The sequence below is a fragment of the Heptranchias perlo genome, chromosome 16 (assembly GCF_035084215.1).
Source record: "Heptranchias perlo isolate sHepPer1 chromosome 16, sHepPer1.hap1, whole genome shotgun sequence".
Taxonomy (NCBI): Eukaryota; Metazoa; Chordata; class Chondrichthyes; order Hexanchiformes; family Hexanchidae; genus Heptranchias; species Heptranchias perlo.
In genome coordinates this window covers 6,246,632-6,264,691 of record NC_090340.1, presented here as the reverse complement: position 1 = coordinate 6,264,691, position 18,060 = coordinate 6,246,632, and the positions used below count along the sequence as shown (strand labels likewise).

At 46.7% G+C, this 18,060-nt stretch overlaps 1 protein-coding gene across 1 annotated transcript in view; it reads left to right on the top strand.

Annotated features, from left to right (window-relative positions):
• necab2 (N-terminal EF-hand calcium binding protein 2) overlaps positions 1-8,953 on the top strand; it is a 305,211-nt gene extending 296,258 nt beyond the window's left edge. The window contains exons 11-13 of the mRNA XM_067997613.1: positions 5,426-5,503; positions 7,491-7,582; positions 8,925-8,953. Coding sequence (XP_067853714.1) covers positions 5,426-5,503; positions 7,491-7,582; positions 8,925-8,953 — 199 coding nt within the window. The remainder of the gene's footprint in view (positions 1-5,425; positions 5,504-7,490; positions 7,583-8,924) is intronic.
• Positions 8,954-18,060: the final 9,107 nt, after the last annotated feature.

Sequence of the window (18,060 nt, the reverse complement as noted above, 5' to 3'; positions counted from 1 at the left end):
AATTTTAATATCGCCAGGCCGACTCCTGCCTCAAGCCAAAGGGGATGAGGTGGAGGCCGACGGGCGGCAGTTCAGGTCAGGAGGGTGAAGGAATGCTCGCTGGTACTAAGGTAAGGCCCTGGGAGGGGAGGGAAGCCTGGGGCTGGGTGGGGGGCCTAAGGTCTCCCTGCGAGGCCCTGTGGGAGAGGCTCGTCCTGCTCCTCCAGGCCCACAGTGACTTACTTGGCCTCTTCAGGCCCAGGATCCTGTCAGCCGCCACCTTTTCCAGGGGGCCCCGGGGCCGCGATAACCAGTTAAAACTGAGTCGGGGTCTGAATTAAGTTATTGGACGCTGACAGAATCCAGGAGTAAAAATGGCAGGAGCAGACGGTGCGAACTTGGCGGGAACGACTTAGGGTTGCGCCCGGCCGCCGTTTTAAATGCCGACCGACCCCCCCCAGCCACTGCCAGCGGGTGGATAGGGTTAAAGCCGGGGCTTTAGAGCAGGAGACAGTGGGATGAGATTCAGTTCAGCACGGTGAGGGTGGAAGGAGGAGGAGAAGGGGAGACGGCACCAATGGGAAATGAGGCGGTGCTGGGGAATTTCATGGAGTTACTCCCCATTCGCCAGCATTACCTCACCCCATTCCGGGCGGGCTCTCCCGGCCTGGATTTTAGCTGAAAAGAGGACCATTCTCTGTACTGACCAACCCCTGTACTGACCATTCACTCCAGTGACCAATCCCAGTACTGACCATTCCCTGTACTGACCATTCCCTGTACTGACCATTCCCATTACTGACCATTCCCATTACTGACCATTCCCAGTACTGACTGTTCCCAGTGCTGACCATTCCCATTACTGACTGTTCCCAGTGCTGACCATTCCCAGTACTGTCCATTCCCTGTACTGACCATTCCCAGTACTGTCCATTCCCTGTACTGACCATTCCCAGTACTGTCCATTCCCTGTACTGACCATTCCCAGTACTGTCCATTCCCTGCTGTGACCATTCCCAGTACTGACCATCCCCTGTACTGACCATTCACTCCAGTGACCATTCCCAGTACTGACCATCCCCTGTACTGACCATTCACTCCAGTGACCATTCCCAGTACTGACCATCCCCTGTACTGACCATTCACTCCAGTGACCATTCCCAGTACTGACCATTCCCTGTAGTGACCATTCACTCCAGTGACCGTTCCCAGTAATGACCATTCCCTGCAGTGACCATTCACTCCAGTGACCGTTCCCAGTAATGACCATTCCCTGCAGTGACCATTCCCGGTATTGACCGTTCATAGTACCGACACAACCCTTTACTGACCGTTCGTTGTACTGACCATTCCCTATACTGACCATTCCCAATTATGACCATTCCCAGTACTGACCGCTGTCAATACTGACCATTCCCACTACTGTCAATTCCATATACTGACAGTTCCCAATGCTGACCATTCCATATACTGACCATTCCCTGTACTGACCATTCCCATTACTGACCGTTCCCTGTACTGACCATTCCCAGTACTGACAATTCCCAGTGCTGACCATTCCCTGTGCTGACCATTCCCTGTACTGACCATTCCCTGTTCTGACCATTCCCAGTGCTGACAATTCCATGTACTGACTGTTCCCTGTAGTGACCATTCCCATTACTGAGCGTTCCCAGTACTGACCATTCCCAGTACTGACCATTCCCAGTACTAACCATTCCCAGTGCTGACCATTCCCAGTACTGTCAATTCCCTGCAGTGACCATTCCCTTTACTGACCATTCGTTGTACTGACCATTCCCAGTACTGACCATTCCCACTACTGTCAATTCCATATACTGACCATTCCCAATGCTGACCATTCCCTGTACTGACCTTTCCCTGAACTGACCATTCCCATTACTGACCATTCCCTGTACAGACCATTCCATGTACTGACCATTCCCTGTACTGACCATTCCCAGTACTGACCATTCCAAGTATTGACCATTCTCTATACTGGCCATTCCCCACACTGACCATTCTCTATACTGACCCTTCCCAGTACTGAACATTCCCAGTATTGACCGTTCTCAGTAATGTCTGTTTCCTGTGCTGACTGTTCCCCATACTGACCATTCCCAATACTGACCATTCCCTGTACTGACCATTGCTGCAGTGACAATTCCCAGTATTGATCATTCACAGTGGTGACCATTCCCTATACTAACCATTCCCTATACTGACCGTTCCCAATACTGTCAATTCTATATACTGACTGTTCCCAATGCTGACCATTCCCTGTACTGACCATTCCCTGTACTGACCGTTCCCTGTACTGACCATTCCCTGTACTGACCATTCCCTGTACTGACAATTCACAGTGCTGTCCGTTCCCTGTACTGACCATTCCCTTTACTGACCACTCCCATTACTGACTGTTCCCTGTACTGAACATTCCCAGTACTGAACATTCCCAGTTCTGAACATTCCCTATACTGACCATTCCCTATACTGACCATTCCCAGTATTGATGATTCCCTGTACTGACCATTCCCTATACTGACCATTCCCTATACTGATCATTCCCTATACTGACCATTCCCAGTAATACCATTACTTATACTGACAATTCCCAGTACCGACTATTCCCAGTACTGACCCTTCTCAGTACTGACCATTACCTACACTGATCCTTCCCAGTACTGACCATTCCCAAAACTGACCATTCCCTATGCTAACCATTTCCAATACTGACCATTCCCAGTATTGACCATTTCAAGTACTGACCATTCCCTATACTGACCGTTCCCAATACTGACCAGTCCCAATACTGCCCATTCAGTGTACCGACTGCTCCCATGACTGATCATTCCCTTTACTGGCCATTTCCAGTGCTGACCATTCCCTGTACCAACTGTTCCCAGTATTGACCATTCCCTATACGGACCATTCCCAGCAATGACCGTTCCCAGTACTGACCATTCCCTATACTGTCCATCCCCTGTACTGTCCATTCCCTATATTGACCATTCCCAGTATTGATCATTCCCTGTATTGACCGTTCCCTGTACTGACCATTCCCTATACTGACCATTCCGAGCACTGACCATTGCCAGTATGAACTATTCCCTTAACTGACCATTCCCAGCACTGACCGTTCCCAGTACTGACCATTCCCTATTCTGACTGTTCCCTGTACTGAGTGTTCCAAATACTGACCATTCCCTATACTGACCATTCCCAGTATTGATCATTCCCTGTATTGACCATTCCCAATACTGACCATTCCCAATACTGACCATTCCCTATACTGACCATTCCCAACACTGACCATTCCCTATACTGACATTCCCTATACTGACATTCCCGGTACTGACCATTCCCAATACTGACCATTCTATATGCTGACCATTCTCAATACTGACCCTTCCCAGCACTGACCATTCCCAGTACTGACCGTTCTCAGTAATGTCCGTTCCCAGTGCTGACTGTTCCCTATACTGACCGTTCCCAGTACTGACCATTCCCTGTACTGACATTTGCTGCACTGACCATTCCCAATACTGACCATTCCCAGTATTGATCATTTTCAGTACTGACCATTCCCTATACTAACCATTCCCAGCACTGACCGTTCCAAGTACTGACTGTTCCCAGTACTGAACATTCCCAGTACTGACCATTCCCTATGCTGACCCTTCCAAGTACTGACCATTCCCTATACTGACCATTACCTATACTGATCCTTCCCAGTACTGACCATTCCCTATGCTGACCATTCCCAATACTGACCATTTCCTACACTAACAATTCCCAGTACTGACCATTCCCTGTACTGACTATTCCCACTACTGACCATTCCCTATACTGACTATTCCCAGTACTGACCATTCCCACTACTGACCATTCCCTATACTGACTATTCCCAGTACTGACCATTCCCACTACTGACCGTTCCCTATACTGACCATTCCCTATACTGACCATTCCCTAGACTGACCATTCCCCGTACTTACCATTCCCTACACTGACCGATCCCTATACTGACCATTCCCCATACTGACGATTCCCTGCACTGACCATTCCCTATACTAACCATTCCCTATACTGACTATTCCCAGTACTGACCATTCCCTACACTGAACAATCCATATACTGACCATTCCAAACATACCATTCCCTATACTGACCATTCCCTATACTTACCATTCCCAATACCTAACATTCCCAATACTTACCATTCCCTATACTGACCATTCCCAATACTTACCATTCCCAATACTTACCATTCCCTATACTGACCATTCCCAATACTTACCATTCCCTATACTGACCATTCCCAATACTTACCATTCCCAATACTTACCATTCCCTATACTGACCATTCCCAATACTTATCATTCCCTATACTGACCATTCCCAATACATACCATTCCCAATACTTACCATTCCCTATACTGACCATTCCCAATACTTACCATTCCCAATACTTACCATTCCCAATACTGACTGTTCCCTGCACTGACCATTCCCAGTACTGACCATTCGCTATACTGACCATTCCCTATACTGACCATTCCCTATACTGACCATTCCCAGTACTGACCATTCCCTATACTGACCATTCCCAGTATTGATCATTCCCTGTATTGACCCTTCCCTATACTGACCATTCCCAATACTGACCATTCCCTATACTGACCATTCCCTATGCTAACATTCCCCATACTGACCATTCCTAGTACTCACCATTCCCTATACTGACCATTCCCTATACTGACCATTCCCAGTACTGACCATTCCCTATACTGACCATTCCCAGTATTGATCATTCCCTATACTGACCATTCCCTATACTGACCATTCCCAATACTGACCATTCCCTATACTGACCATTCCCTATGCTAACATTCCCTATACTGACCATTCCTAGTACTCACCATTCCCTATACTGACCATTCCCTATACTGATCCTTCCCAGTACTGACCATTCCCTATACTGATCCTTCCCAGTACTGACCATTCCCTACACTGACCATTCCCTATGCTGACCATTCCCTACACTGACCGTTCCCTACACTGACCATTCCCTACACTGACCATTCCCTATCCTGACCGTTCCCTACACTGACCATTCCCTATCCTGACCATTCCCTACACTGACCATTCCCTATACTGACCATTCCCTACACTGACCATTCCCTATCCTGACCGTTCCCAATACTGACCATTCCCTGTACTGACCATTCCCTATCCTGACCGTTCCCTACACTGACCATTCCCTATCCTGACCGTTCCCTACACTGACCATTCCCTATCCTGACCGTTCCCTACACTGACCATTCCCTATGTTGTCCGTTCCCTGTACCGACCGTTCCCAATACTGACACTATTTGTGGGATTTAATGGCGTTCTGTGGATTGATTTGAACCTTGGATTCTCTCCTTTCTTTTCTTCTCCTCAGTGTTACAGCGGTGAGGTTACCCGATGGAGTAACCTTCCTTGTGTACGAGTTCTGGGAGAGTGAGGAGCAGTGGAAGAAGTAAGTGACACTTCACTAACAGTCTGGGGGATTCCTTCTCAGGGACAATAAATCCCTGACCCAATTAAACAGTCCCGATGTTCTCCACCTTAATTCCTGTTTTTTATTGGTTGAAAGAGGAGGCCATTTTGGAACTTGCCCTTACCAACACGACTGCACGAGGACCACTCTTGGCCCACCTCATACTCTGATAGGTCCCAGCAATAACACTCCTGCAGTCAGGGGCTCACCTAGGACAGGTATCTGCACCATTTCTTGCTCACATACATGGTCCCAATTCACACCGTCTGTTGCTGTCTATAATCAGTTCTAGTGCCTCACACTGGTCTTACTGTGTAATAACAAACACAACAGCAAACTTCAGCAGAGATTGAGGATAAAAAACATCCATCAAACCAACCCTAGTGGTAATTCAGACAATCCCAGACCTCGACTGTCCATTCCCTGTACTGAAAATTCCCAGTACTGACCATTCCCAGTGCTGTCCGTTCCCAGGTACTGACCATTCCCAGTACTGACCATTCCCAGTACTGACCATTCCCAGTACTGTCTGTTCCCAGGTACTGACCATTCCTAGTACTGACCATTCCCAGTACTGACCATTCCCAGTGCTGTCCGTTCCCAGGTACTGACCATTCCCAGTACTGACCATTCCCAGTACTGTCTGTTCCCAGGTACTGACCATTCCTAGTACTGACCATTCCCAGTACTGACCATTCCCAGTGCTGTCCGTTCCCAGGTACTGACCATTCCCAGTACTGACCATTACCTTTACTGTCCATTCCCAATACTGACCATTCCCTATACTGACCATTCCCTATACTGACCATTCCCAGCACTGACCATTCCCAGTACTGACCATTCCCAGCACTGACCATTCCCTATACTGAACATTCCCTATACTGACCATTCCTAGCAGTGACCATTCTGTATACTGACCATTCCCAGCACTGACCATTCCTAGTACTGACAATTCCCTATACTGACCATCCCCTGTACTGACCATTCCCAGTACTGTCCATCCCCTGTACTGACCATCCCCTGTACAGACCAGTCCCTTTACTGACCATCCCTTGTACTGTGTATTCTCAGTACGGTCCATCCCCTGTACTGACCATCCTCTGTACTGACCATTCCCAGTACTGACCATTCCCAGTACGGTCCATTCTGTTTACTGTTCATTCCCTGTACTGACCATTCCCTTTACTGACCATTCCCAGTACTGACCATTCCCAGCAGTGACCATTCTGTATACTGATCATTCCCAGTACTGACCATTCCCTGTACTGACCATTCCCAGTACTGACCATTCCCTGTAGTGACCATTCCCAATACTGACCATTCCCTGTACTGACCATTCCCAGTACTGACCATTCCCTGTAGTGACCATTCCCAATACTGACCATTCCCTGTACTGACCATTCCCAGTACTGACCATTCCCTGTAGTGACCATTCCCAATACTGACCATTCCCTGTAGTGACCATTCCCTGTACTGACCATTCCCAGTACTGACCATTCCCTGTAGTGACCATTCCCAATACTGACCATTCCCTGTAGTGACCATTCCCTGTACTGACCATTCCCAGTACTGACCATTCCCAGTACTGACCATTCCCTGTAGTGACCATTCCCTGTAGTGATCATTCCCAGTACTGACCATTCCCTGTCGTGACCATTCCCAGTACAGTCCATTCCCTTTACTGACCATTCCCTGTACTGACCATTCCCTGTAGTGACCATTCCCAATACTGACCATTCCCTGTAGTGACCATTCCCAGTACGGTCCATTCCCTTTGCTGACCATTCCCTGTACTGACCATTTCCAGTTTCTCTGCTGGTTGTGTGAGGCCCGTACATGTTTGATTGAGCAGACCGTTCAATTCAATCAGTGAGGGGTTCTTGAATCAAGAACCTTCTTAATTCCAACTACTAATTTCAAGATGGTTTCTGACTAACATTCTGTTCTCCATTTTTTTCTCTTCCAGCCATCTTCAAAGAGCAAGTTCTAAAGTTTTTCAACACGTCAAAGTGGACACACTGACTCAGCCTGAGACTGTCTCCACGCTGTCTATACCAGGTAAGGGAAATGTTCCATTCCTAGCATGAGCAGGAGGGGGGGATTAGACTGGGTGGGATATTAAAGGGTATGAGGAGTGAGCAGGAGAGAGGGATTAGACTGGGTGGGATATTAAAGGGTGAGGGGAGTGAGCAGGAGAGTGGGATTAGACTGGGTGGGATATTAAAGGGTGAGGGGAGTGAGCAGGAGAGTGGGATTAGACTGGGTGGGATATTAAAGGGTGAGGGGAGTGAGGGGGAGAGTGGAATTAGAGTGGGTGGGATATTAAAGGGCATGGGGTGTGAGCAGGAGAGTGGGATTAGACTGGGTGGGATATTAAAGGGTATGGGGAGTGAGCAGGAGAGAGGGATTAGACTGGGTGGGATATTAAAGGGTGAGGGGAGTGAGCAGGAGAGTGGGATTAGACTGGGTGGGATATTAAAGGGTGAGGGGAGTGAGGGGGAGAGTGGAATTAGAGTGGGTGGGATATTAAAGGGCATGGGGTGTGAGCAGGAGAGTGGGATTAGACTGGGTGGGATATTAAAGGGTGAGGGGAGTGAGCAGGAGAGTGGGATTAGACTGGGTGGGATATTAAAGGGTATGGGGAGTGAGCACTAGAGTGGGATTAGACTGGGTGGGATATTAAAGGGTGAGGGGAGTGAGCAGGAGAGTGGGATTAGACTGGGTGGGATATTAAAGGGTGAGGGGAGTGAGCAGGAGAGTGGGATTAGACTGGGTGGGATATTAAAGGGTATGAGGAGTGAGCACTAGAGTGGGATTAGACTGGGTGGGATATTAAAGGGTATAGGGAATGAGCAGGAGGGGTGGATTAGAGTGGATGGGACATTAAAGGGTATGAGGAGTGAGCAGGAGGGGTGGATTAGACTGGGTGGCTCACGTAGACTAAAACACCTAGTCCAGATTTGATGGGCCGAATGGCCTGTTTCTGAGCTGGAACATTCTATGATCCCATCACAAAACACAAACTGTGAGAGCAGGCAGGGTATTTAAATGTGGGAGTCATCACCGTCAACTCTGAAGTTATCCACAGGAGGAGTCACCAGACACAGATAAAGAGTGGGAACTCTGGCCGATTCTGCCCCCTTATACATTCTGGGGCACTGAAACGAATCGAAGCACCTTTACCACTGTCCCATAGACCGTCTCACTCCGCACAGACATGGGATAGACTCCAGTGAGTTCTGATGTCGACATTGTGCAGTGACGCTACTAATGGAACCATCAAGGCAGGTCAGGATAGAGAGGTCACTTTACTGTTCTGGAGTGGAGTCCCTTTAACTGAGTTCAGCCTCATTTGCCCCCCTGCTTGACTGAAATCCTTTGTTTCTTTCCTTCCTTGAAGCTGCCTGGTGTACTTTGGATGGAAAATAACTCCCTGGAGAGGTGGACGTGAGGGGCTGCAGACGTAGCTGGACAAACAATTCCCCCTCCCTCACAGAGTGCCAGCTCCCACAAGCGGCAAACACTGCGTATTTTGTAATGAGTTATTTCCAGGAGTATTTGTTGACTATTTTAAGCACATTTATTTAAAGAGAGTTGGAGTAGTTGAGTTGTGAGTGTCTGACAGGCCCTAGTTGAAGAAGGAAAAATAAAAGTCTGAAAGATCATAGTTTAACTCTATTTTATTTTACAGAAAGCTGGGAGATCTTCACCCCTTGGCCTAAGCCTGGCCCAGAGTGGACACTCCTGTCCGCCTCATACAGGCTTGACCCTGAAGTTAATCTGGTTATAGGATACCCCTGACCTGGTGTGGCCTGGTGTGAGGGGTGATGAGGTTTGGGTATACTCAACACTGCTCGATCCACTCTGCTTTTGTTGTTTTGTTTTTTTTTGGAAAGGATGTTGGGAAAGAAGGCCCCTGTTGATGGATGGATATTTTGAGAAACAAGCCCATGGTTGAGATTGACTGGTGGAATCCAAATCTCCTCATTGCCTTTAACAGAGTGAGGCAGTGAAGAGGACATGTCTTAATAAAAACAGCACATCTCCCCCTATATTTCCCATCTTTATCTCTTCCTGTGTCTCCCCCTGTATTTCCCATCTAAATCTCCTCCTGTATCTCTCCTCCGTATTCCCCATCTAAATCTCCTTATGTATATTCCTCAAGTATATGCCTCCTGTAGTTCCTTCATATTTCTCATCTATATATCGTTCTATATCTCCGTCCTGTATCTCGCCCATGTTCTCCCATATTTCCCATCTATATCTCCTCCTGTATCTTCCCCTGTATTTCCCTCATGTATCCCATCTGTATTTCCTCCTGTATCTCCCCCTGTATTTCCCTCATGTTTCCCATCTATAGCTCCTCTATCTCCCCCTGTATTTCTGTCATATTTCCCATCTATATCTCCTCCTGTATCTCCCCCTGTACATCCCTCATGTTTCCCATCTATATCTCCTCCTGCATCTCCCCCTGTACTTCCCTCATGTTTCCCATCTATATCTCCTTCTGCATCTCCCCCTGTATTTCCCTCATATTTCCCATCTATATCTCCTCCTGTATCTCCCCCTGTACTTCCCTCATGTTTCCCATCTATATCTCCTCCTGCATCTCCCCCTGTATTTCCCTCATGTTTCCCATCTATATCTCCTCCTGTATCTCCCCCTGTATTTCCCTCATGTTTCCCATCTATATCTCCTCCTGTATCTCCCCCTGTAGTTCCCTCATGTTTCCCATCTATATCTCCTCCTATATCCCCCTCCTATGTCCACCCCTGTATTTCCCATCTATATCTCCTCTTGTATCTCCCCCTGTATCCTCCCTTATCTAAGGTCCAGCCGATCCACAACCATCGGTTTACTGCTCACGTGAAAGGTGGTAATTTCACCCAGCATATTAATGCAAATTTTCACATGACGAATTGGTGACTGATTTGAATGAACATTATCACCCAGGTGGGTTTGATTTGGCTACTGAGGTGGTTGTGAATTGACATTCCTGTCAGTGCCAACATAGATAGCAACTGTCTGAGACCCCAAGTCTCCTGGATTCTGTGAGCTTGAATCATTCTCATTCTCAGTCTGGATTCTTTAGAACTCAACAAAGCATAGAACAACGAAACAATCACTCAGCAATTGGCCCTTCAACCCAGCTCCTCCCACAGTCCATTTAACACCCATTTAATCATCCATGGAACAGTCTGTACCAACATGGACAGTCTGATTCACATAGAATCACACAGGAGATCCCAGACTCAATTCAGGAGATCTCAGACACACACAGGAGATCCCAGACTCAATACAGGAGATCCCAGACTCAACACAGGAGATCTCAGACACACACAGGAGATCTCAGACTCAATACAGGAGATCCCAGACTCAACACAGGAGATCTCAGACTCAACACAGGAGATCTCAGACTCAACACAGGAGATCCCAGACTCAATACAGGAGATCTCAGACTCAACACAGGAGATCTCAGACTCAACACAGGAGATCTCAGACTCAATACAGGAGATCCCAGACTCAATACAGGAGATCCCAGACTCACACAGGAGATCCCAGACTCATACAGGAGATCCCAGACTCAACACAGGAGATCTCAGACTCAACACAGGAGATCTCAGACTCACACAGGAGATCCCAGACTCAATACAGGAGATCCCAGACTCACACAGGAGATCCCAGACTCAATACAGGAGATCCCAGACTCATACAGGAGATCCCAGACTCATACAGGAGATCCCAGACTCAACACAGGAGATCTCAGACTCAACACAGGAGATCTCAGACTCAACACAGGAGATCTCAGACTCACACAGGAGATCCCAGACTCAATACAGGAGATCCCAGACTCAACACAGGAGATCCCAGACTCACACAGGAGATCCCAGACTCAATACAGGAGATCCCAGACTCAACACAGGAGATCTCAGACTCAACACAGGAGATCCCAGACTCAACACAGGAGATCCCAGACTCAACACAGGAGATCCCAGACTCACACAGGGGATCCCGGACTCAACACAGGAGATCACAGATACACACAGGAGATCACTGACTCACTCAGGAGATCACAGACTCACACAAGAGATCACATACTCACTCAGGGAATCACAGACTCACTCAGGGGATCACAGCCTCACAAAGGAGATCACAGGCTCACTCAGGAGATGCTGGTCTCCCCTCCCTCCACAGGAACCCGATCTCATCGCACCCCCAGGTTCCCAGTATTGCCCTCTCCCTCTCAGGATCCCGATCCTGTGAATATAGAAGCCTATCTCCCATATTTACTGACTCCGCTGGTAGTTGCAGGGATTCCTCTTGATCTCGATGGCTCTCCCCGCACTCACATCAGTAGTAACAGCCCTCCCGTGAAAGTGCCAGTTTTTAATAAAGGGCTTTCACTGCTGCTATGAACATTGGGATATCTGAGCCTTCATTGCTGGCACTCACTTCTGCTCAAGTCTCCAGCCAGAGAAAGTGGTAGAAAGCACTTGGGTTGTGAAGAGAGGAAGAGACTTAGAGAACAAGGGAGAGAGAGAAAGAGGATGAAAGAAAGGAGAGGACGCACTAAAGCCACATGAGCATGCCCTGTGCCCTGGGATGGACAGTTTGCCTCCTTTAACTATGATTATATGTTGGTGCGAAGTGATGGATCAAACAAATGACCCACGCCTGCTGCACACATCAATCACCATGTGAGTTTGGGCAGCCTTGACCCCTCTGCCCACGCTGGCTCTCCTGCCTCCATTTGGAAATGCAGCAACTCCCGGTTTTCAGGACTGAACAGGTTCTGTCCCTTTGTCTGGCTTAAGGGGTAAGGGCTAGGGACCGTCAGGCAGTCTGCTACTTTGCTGTGATTGTTACTTTAGCTGAGTTTGTGCATTATTTAGTTTGGTAGCTCCAATCTCTAACATTAAGCTGCTGATGTTTCACTTTTGTTCGAAGAGTAGAATAGTAAATCACAACTGTTAAGATAAAGCTTTAGAAAACAAACTGATTTTCACTGTTAGCACAGAATGGAAAAAGAAACCCTGTGCATTCGGACTGTATTGAATTGATTATTATACATTATTATGTACATGAAGTTATCCGAATAAAATGCACAATAAACCCAGTTAATTCTTCTGACTCGTTTATTCTGACTGATGTCAGCCTTTGATAAAATTCCACATGAAAGGCTGCGACACAAGCTCAAAGTTAGAACTTGGGGGTACTCGAGGAATGGGCTGAAAGGAAGCCGAGGCAAGGGGAATGATGTTAGCTCAAGGGGATGTACTCAGTGGGGTGTCCCAGGGATCGATGCTGGGGGATGTACTCAGTGGGGTGTCCCAGGGATCGATGCTGGGGGATGTACTCAGTGGGGTGTCCCAGGGATCGATGCTGGGGGATGTACTCAGTGGGGTGTCCCAGGGATTGATGCTGGGGGATGTACTCAGTGGGGTGTCACAGGGATCGATGATGGGGGGATGTACTCAGTGGGATGTCCCAGGCAAATCATGTCACAATTTGAGGAGGCCACTAATAATATAGATAAAGGAGTGTCCATGGATGGTGCAGATAAAGTTGAGTCTATGGATGGTGTAGATAAGTAAGTGTCTATGGATGGTGTAGATAAGTAAGTGTCTATGGATGGTGTAGATAAGGGAGTGTCTATGGATGGTGTATATAAGTAAGTGTCTATGGATGGTGTAGATAAGGGAGAGTCCAAGGATGGTGTAGATAAGGGAGTGTCCATGGATGGTGTAGATCAGGGAGTGTCTATGGATGATGCAGATAAGGGAGTGTCTATGGATGGTTTAGATAAGGGAGTGTCTATGGATGGTGTATATAAGGGAGTGTCGATGGATGGTGTAGATCAGGGAGTGTCTATGGATGGTTTAGATAAGGGAGTGTCTATGGATGTTGTAGATCAGGGAGTGTCTATGGATGATGTAGATAAGGGAGTGTCTATGGATGGTTTAGATAAGGGAGTGTCTATGGATGGTGTAGATAAGGGAGTGTCTATGGATAAGGGAGTGTCCATGGATAAGGGAGTGTCTATGGATGGTGTAGATAAGGGAGTGTCTATGGATGGTGGAGATAAGGGAGTGTCTATGGATGGTGTCGATAAGGGAGTTTCCATGGATGGTGTAGATAAGGGAGTGTCCATCAATGGTGTAGATAAGGGCGTGTTGATGGATAAAGTTGTGTCTTTGGATAAGTTAGTGTCTATGGATGGTGTAGATAAGGGAGTGTCCATCAATGGTGTAGATAAGGGAGTGTCTATGGATGGTGTCGATAAGGGAGTTTCTGTGGATGGTGTAGATAAGGGAGTGTCCATGGATGGTGTAGATCAGGGAGTGTCTATGGATGATGTAGATAAGCGAGTGTCTATGGATGGTTTAGAAAAGGGAGTGTCTATGGATGGTTTAGATAAGGGAGTGTCTATGGATGTTGTAGATCAGGGAGTGTCTGTGGATGGTGTAGATAAGTAAGTGTCTATGGATGGTGTCGATAAGGGAGTGTCTATGGATGGTGTAGATAAGGGAGTGTCTATGGATGGTGTAGATAAGGGAGTGTCTATGGATGGTGTAGATAAGGGAGTGTCTATGGATGGTGTGGATAAGGGAGTGTCTATGGATGGTGTGGATAAGGGAGTGTCTATGGATGGTGTGGATAAGGGAGTGTCTATGGATGGTGCAGACAAAGGAGAGTCTATGGATGGTGTCGAGAAGTAAGTGTCCATGGATGGTGTAGATAAGGGAGTGTCTATGGATGGTGTAGATAAGGGAGTGTCTATGGATGGTGTAGATAAGGGAGTGTCTATGGATGGTGTAGATAAGGGAGTGTCTATGGATGGTGTAGATAAGGGAGTGTCTATGGATGGTGTAGATAAGTAAGTGTCTATGGATGGTGTAGATAAGGGAGTGTCTATGGAAGGTGTAGATAAGTAAGTGTCCATGGATGGTGTAGATAAGGGAGTGTCTATGGATGGTGTAGATAAGGGAGTGTCTATGGATGGTGTAGATAAGGGAGTGTCTATGGATGGTGTAGATAAGGGAGTGTCTATGGATGGTGTAGATAAGGGAGTGTCTATGGATGGTGTAGATAAGTAAGTGTCTATGGATGGTGTAGATAAGGGAGTGTCTATGAATGGTGTAGATAAGGGAGTGTCTATGGATGGTGTAGATAAGGGAGTGTCTATGGATGGTGTAGATAAGTAAGTGTCTATGGATGGTGTAGATAAGGGAGTGTCTATGGATGGTGTAGATAAGGGAGTGTCTATGGATGGTGTAGATAAGGGAGTGTCTATGGATGGTGTAGATAAGGGAGTGTCTATGGATGGTGTAGATAAGGGAGTGTCTATGGATGGTGCAGATAAAGGAGAGTCTATGGATGGTGTCGAGAAGTAAGTGTCCATGGATGGTGTAGATAAGTAGGTGTCTATGGATGGTGTAGATAAGGGAATGTCTATGGATGGTGTAGATAAGGGAGTGTCTATGGATGGTGTAGATAAAGGAGAGTCTATGGATGGTGTCGAGAAGTAAGTGTCAATGGATGGTGTAGATAAGTAAGTGTCTATGGATGGTGTAGATAAGTAAGTGTCTATGGATGGTGTAGATAAGTAAGTGTCTGTGGATGGTGTAGATAAGTAAGTGTCTATGGATGGTGTGGATAAGTAAGTGTCTATGGATGGTGTAGATCAGGGAGTGTCTATGGATGGTGTAGATAAGTAAGTGTCAATGGATGGTGTAGATAAGTAAGTGTCTATGGATGGTGTGGATAAGTAAGTGTCAATGGATGGTGTAGATAAGTAAGTGTCTATGGATGGTGTAGATAAGTAAGTGTCTATGGATGGTGTGGATAAGTAAGTGTCTATGGATGGTGTAGATAAGTAAGTGTCTATGGATGGTGTAGATAAGTAAGTGTCTATGGATGGTGTAGATAAGTAAGTGTCTATGGATGGTGTAGATAAGGGAGTGTCTATGGATGGTGTAGATAAGTAAGTGTCAATGGATGGTGTAGATAAGTAAGTGTCTATGGATGGTGTAGATAAGTAAGTGTCTATGGATGGTGTAGATAAGGGAATGTCTATGGATGTTGCAGATAAGGGAGTGTCTATGGATGGTGCAGATAAGGGAGTGTCTATGGATGGTGTAGATAAGTAAGTGTCAATGGATGGTGTAGATTAGTAAGTGTCTATGGATGGTGTAGATAAGTAAGTGTCTATGGATGGTGTAGATAAGTAAGTGTCTATGGATGGTGTAGATAAGTAAGTGTCTATGGATGGTGTAGATAAGGGAGTGTCTATGGATGGTGTATATAAGTAAGTGTCTATGGATGGTGTAGATAAGGGAGAGTCCAAGGATGGTGTAGATAAGGGAGTGTCCATGGATGGTGTAGATCAGGGAGTGTCTATGGATGATGCAGATAAGGGAGTGTCTATGGATGGTTTAGATAGGGGAGTGCCTATGGATGGTGTATATAAGGGAGTGTCTATGGATGGTGTAGATCAGGGAGTGTCTATCGATGGTTTATATAAGGGAGTGTCTATGGATGTTGTAGATCAGGGAGTGTCTATGGATGATGTAGATAAGGGAGTGTCTATGGATGGTTTAGATAAGGGAGTGTCTATGGATGGTGTAGATAAGGGACTGTCTCTGGATAAGGGAGTGTCTATGGATAAGGGAGTGTCCATGGATAAGGGAGTGTCCATGGATGGTGTAGATAAGGGAGTGTCCATGGATGGTGTCGATAAGGGAGTGTCCATCAATGGTGTAGATAAGGGAGTGTCGATGGATGGTGTAGATAAGGGAGTGTCCATCAATGGTGTAGATAAGGGAGTGTCTATGGATGGTGTCGATAAGGGAGTTTCTGTGGATGGTGTAGATAAGGGAGTGTCTATGGATGGTGTGGATAAGGGAGTGTCTATGGATGGTGTGGATAAGGGAATGTCTATGGATGGTGTAGATAAGGGAGTGTCTCTGGATGATGCAGATAAGGGAGTGTCTATGGATGGTTTAGATAAGGGAGTGTCTATGGATGGTGTATATAAGGGAGTGTCTATGGATGGTTTAGATAAGGGAGTGTCTATGGATGTTGTAGATCAGGGAGTGTCTATGGATGGTTTAGATAAGGGAGTGTCTATGGATGATGTAGATAAGGGAGTGTCTATGGATGGTTTAGATAAGGGAGTGTCTATGGATGGTTTAGATAAGGGAGTGTCTATGGATGGTGTAGATCAGGGTGTGTCTATGGATGATGTAGATAAGGGAGTGTCTATGGATGGTGTCGATAAGGGAGTGTCCATGGATGGTGTCGATAAGGGAGTGTCCATGGATGGTGTCGATAAGGGAGTGTCCATCAATGGTGTAGATAAGGGAGTGTCTATGGATGGTGTTGATAAGGGAGTTTCCATGGATGGTGTAGATAAGGGAGTGTCCATCAATGGTGTAGATAAGGGCGTGTTGATGGATAAAGTTGTGTCTTTGGATAAGTTCGTGTCCATGGATGGTGTAGATAAGGGAGTGTCCATCAATGGTGTAGATAAGGGAGTGTCTTTGGATGGTGTCAATAAGGGAGTTTCCATGGATGGTGTAGATAAGGGAGTGTCCATCAATGGTGTAGATAAGGGAGTGTCTATGGATGGTGTCGATAAGGGAGTTTCTGTGGATGGTGTAGATCAGGGAGTGTCCATGGATGGTGTAGATAAGGGAGTGTCCATGGATGGTGTAGATAAGGGAGTGTCTATGGATGGTGGAGATAAGGGAGTGTCTATGGATGGTGTCGACAAGGGAGTTTCCATGGATGGTGTAGATAAGGGAGTGTCCATCAATGGTGTAGATAAGGGCGTGTTGATGGATAAAGTTGTGTCTTTGGATAAGTTAGTGTCTATGGATGGTGTAGATAAGGGAGTGTCCATCAATGGTGTAGATAAGGGAGTGTCTATGGATGGTGTCGATAAGGGAGTGTCTATGGATGGTGTAGATAAGGGAGTGTCGATGGATGGTGTGGATAAGGGAGTGTCTCTGGATGGTGTAGATAAGGGAGTGTCTATGGATGGTGTAGATAAGGGAGTGTCTCTGGATGGTGTAGATAAGGGAGTGTCTATGGATGGTGTAGATAAGGGAGAGTCTATGGATGGTGTAGATAAGGGAGTGTCTATGGATGGTGTAAATAAGGGAGTGTCTATGGATGGTGTGGATAAGGGAGTGTCTATGGATGGTGTGGATAAGGGAGTGTCTATGGATGGTGTAGATAAGGGAGTGTCTCTGGATGATGCAGATAAGGGAGTGTCTATGGATGGTTTAGATAAGGGAGTGTCTATGGATGGTGTAGATCAGGGAGTGTCTATGGATGGTTTAGATAAGGGAGTGTCTATGGATGTTGTAGATCAGGGAGTGTCTATGGATGGTTTAGATAAGGGAGTGTCTATGGATGATGTAGATAAGGGAGTGTCTATGGATGGTGTAGATCAGGGAGTGTCTATGGATGGTTTAGATAAGGGAGTGTCTATGGATGATGTAGATAAGGGAGTGTCTATGGATGGTTTA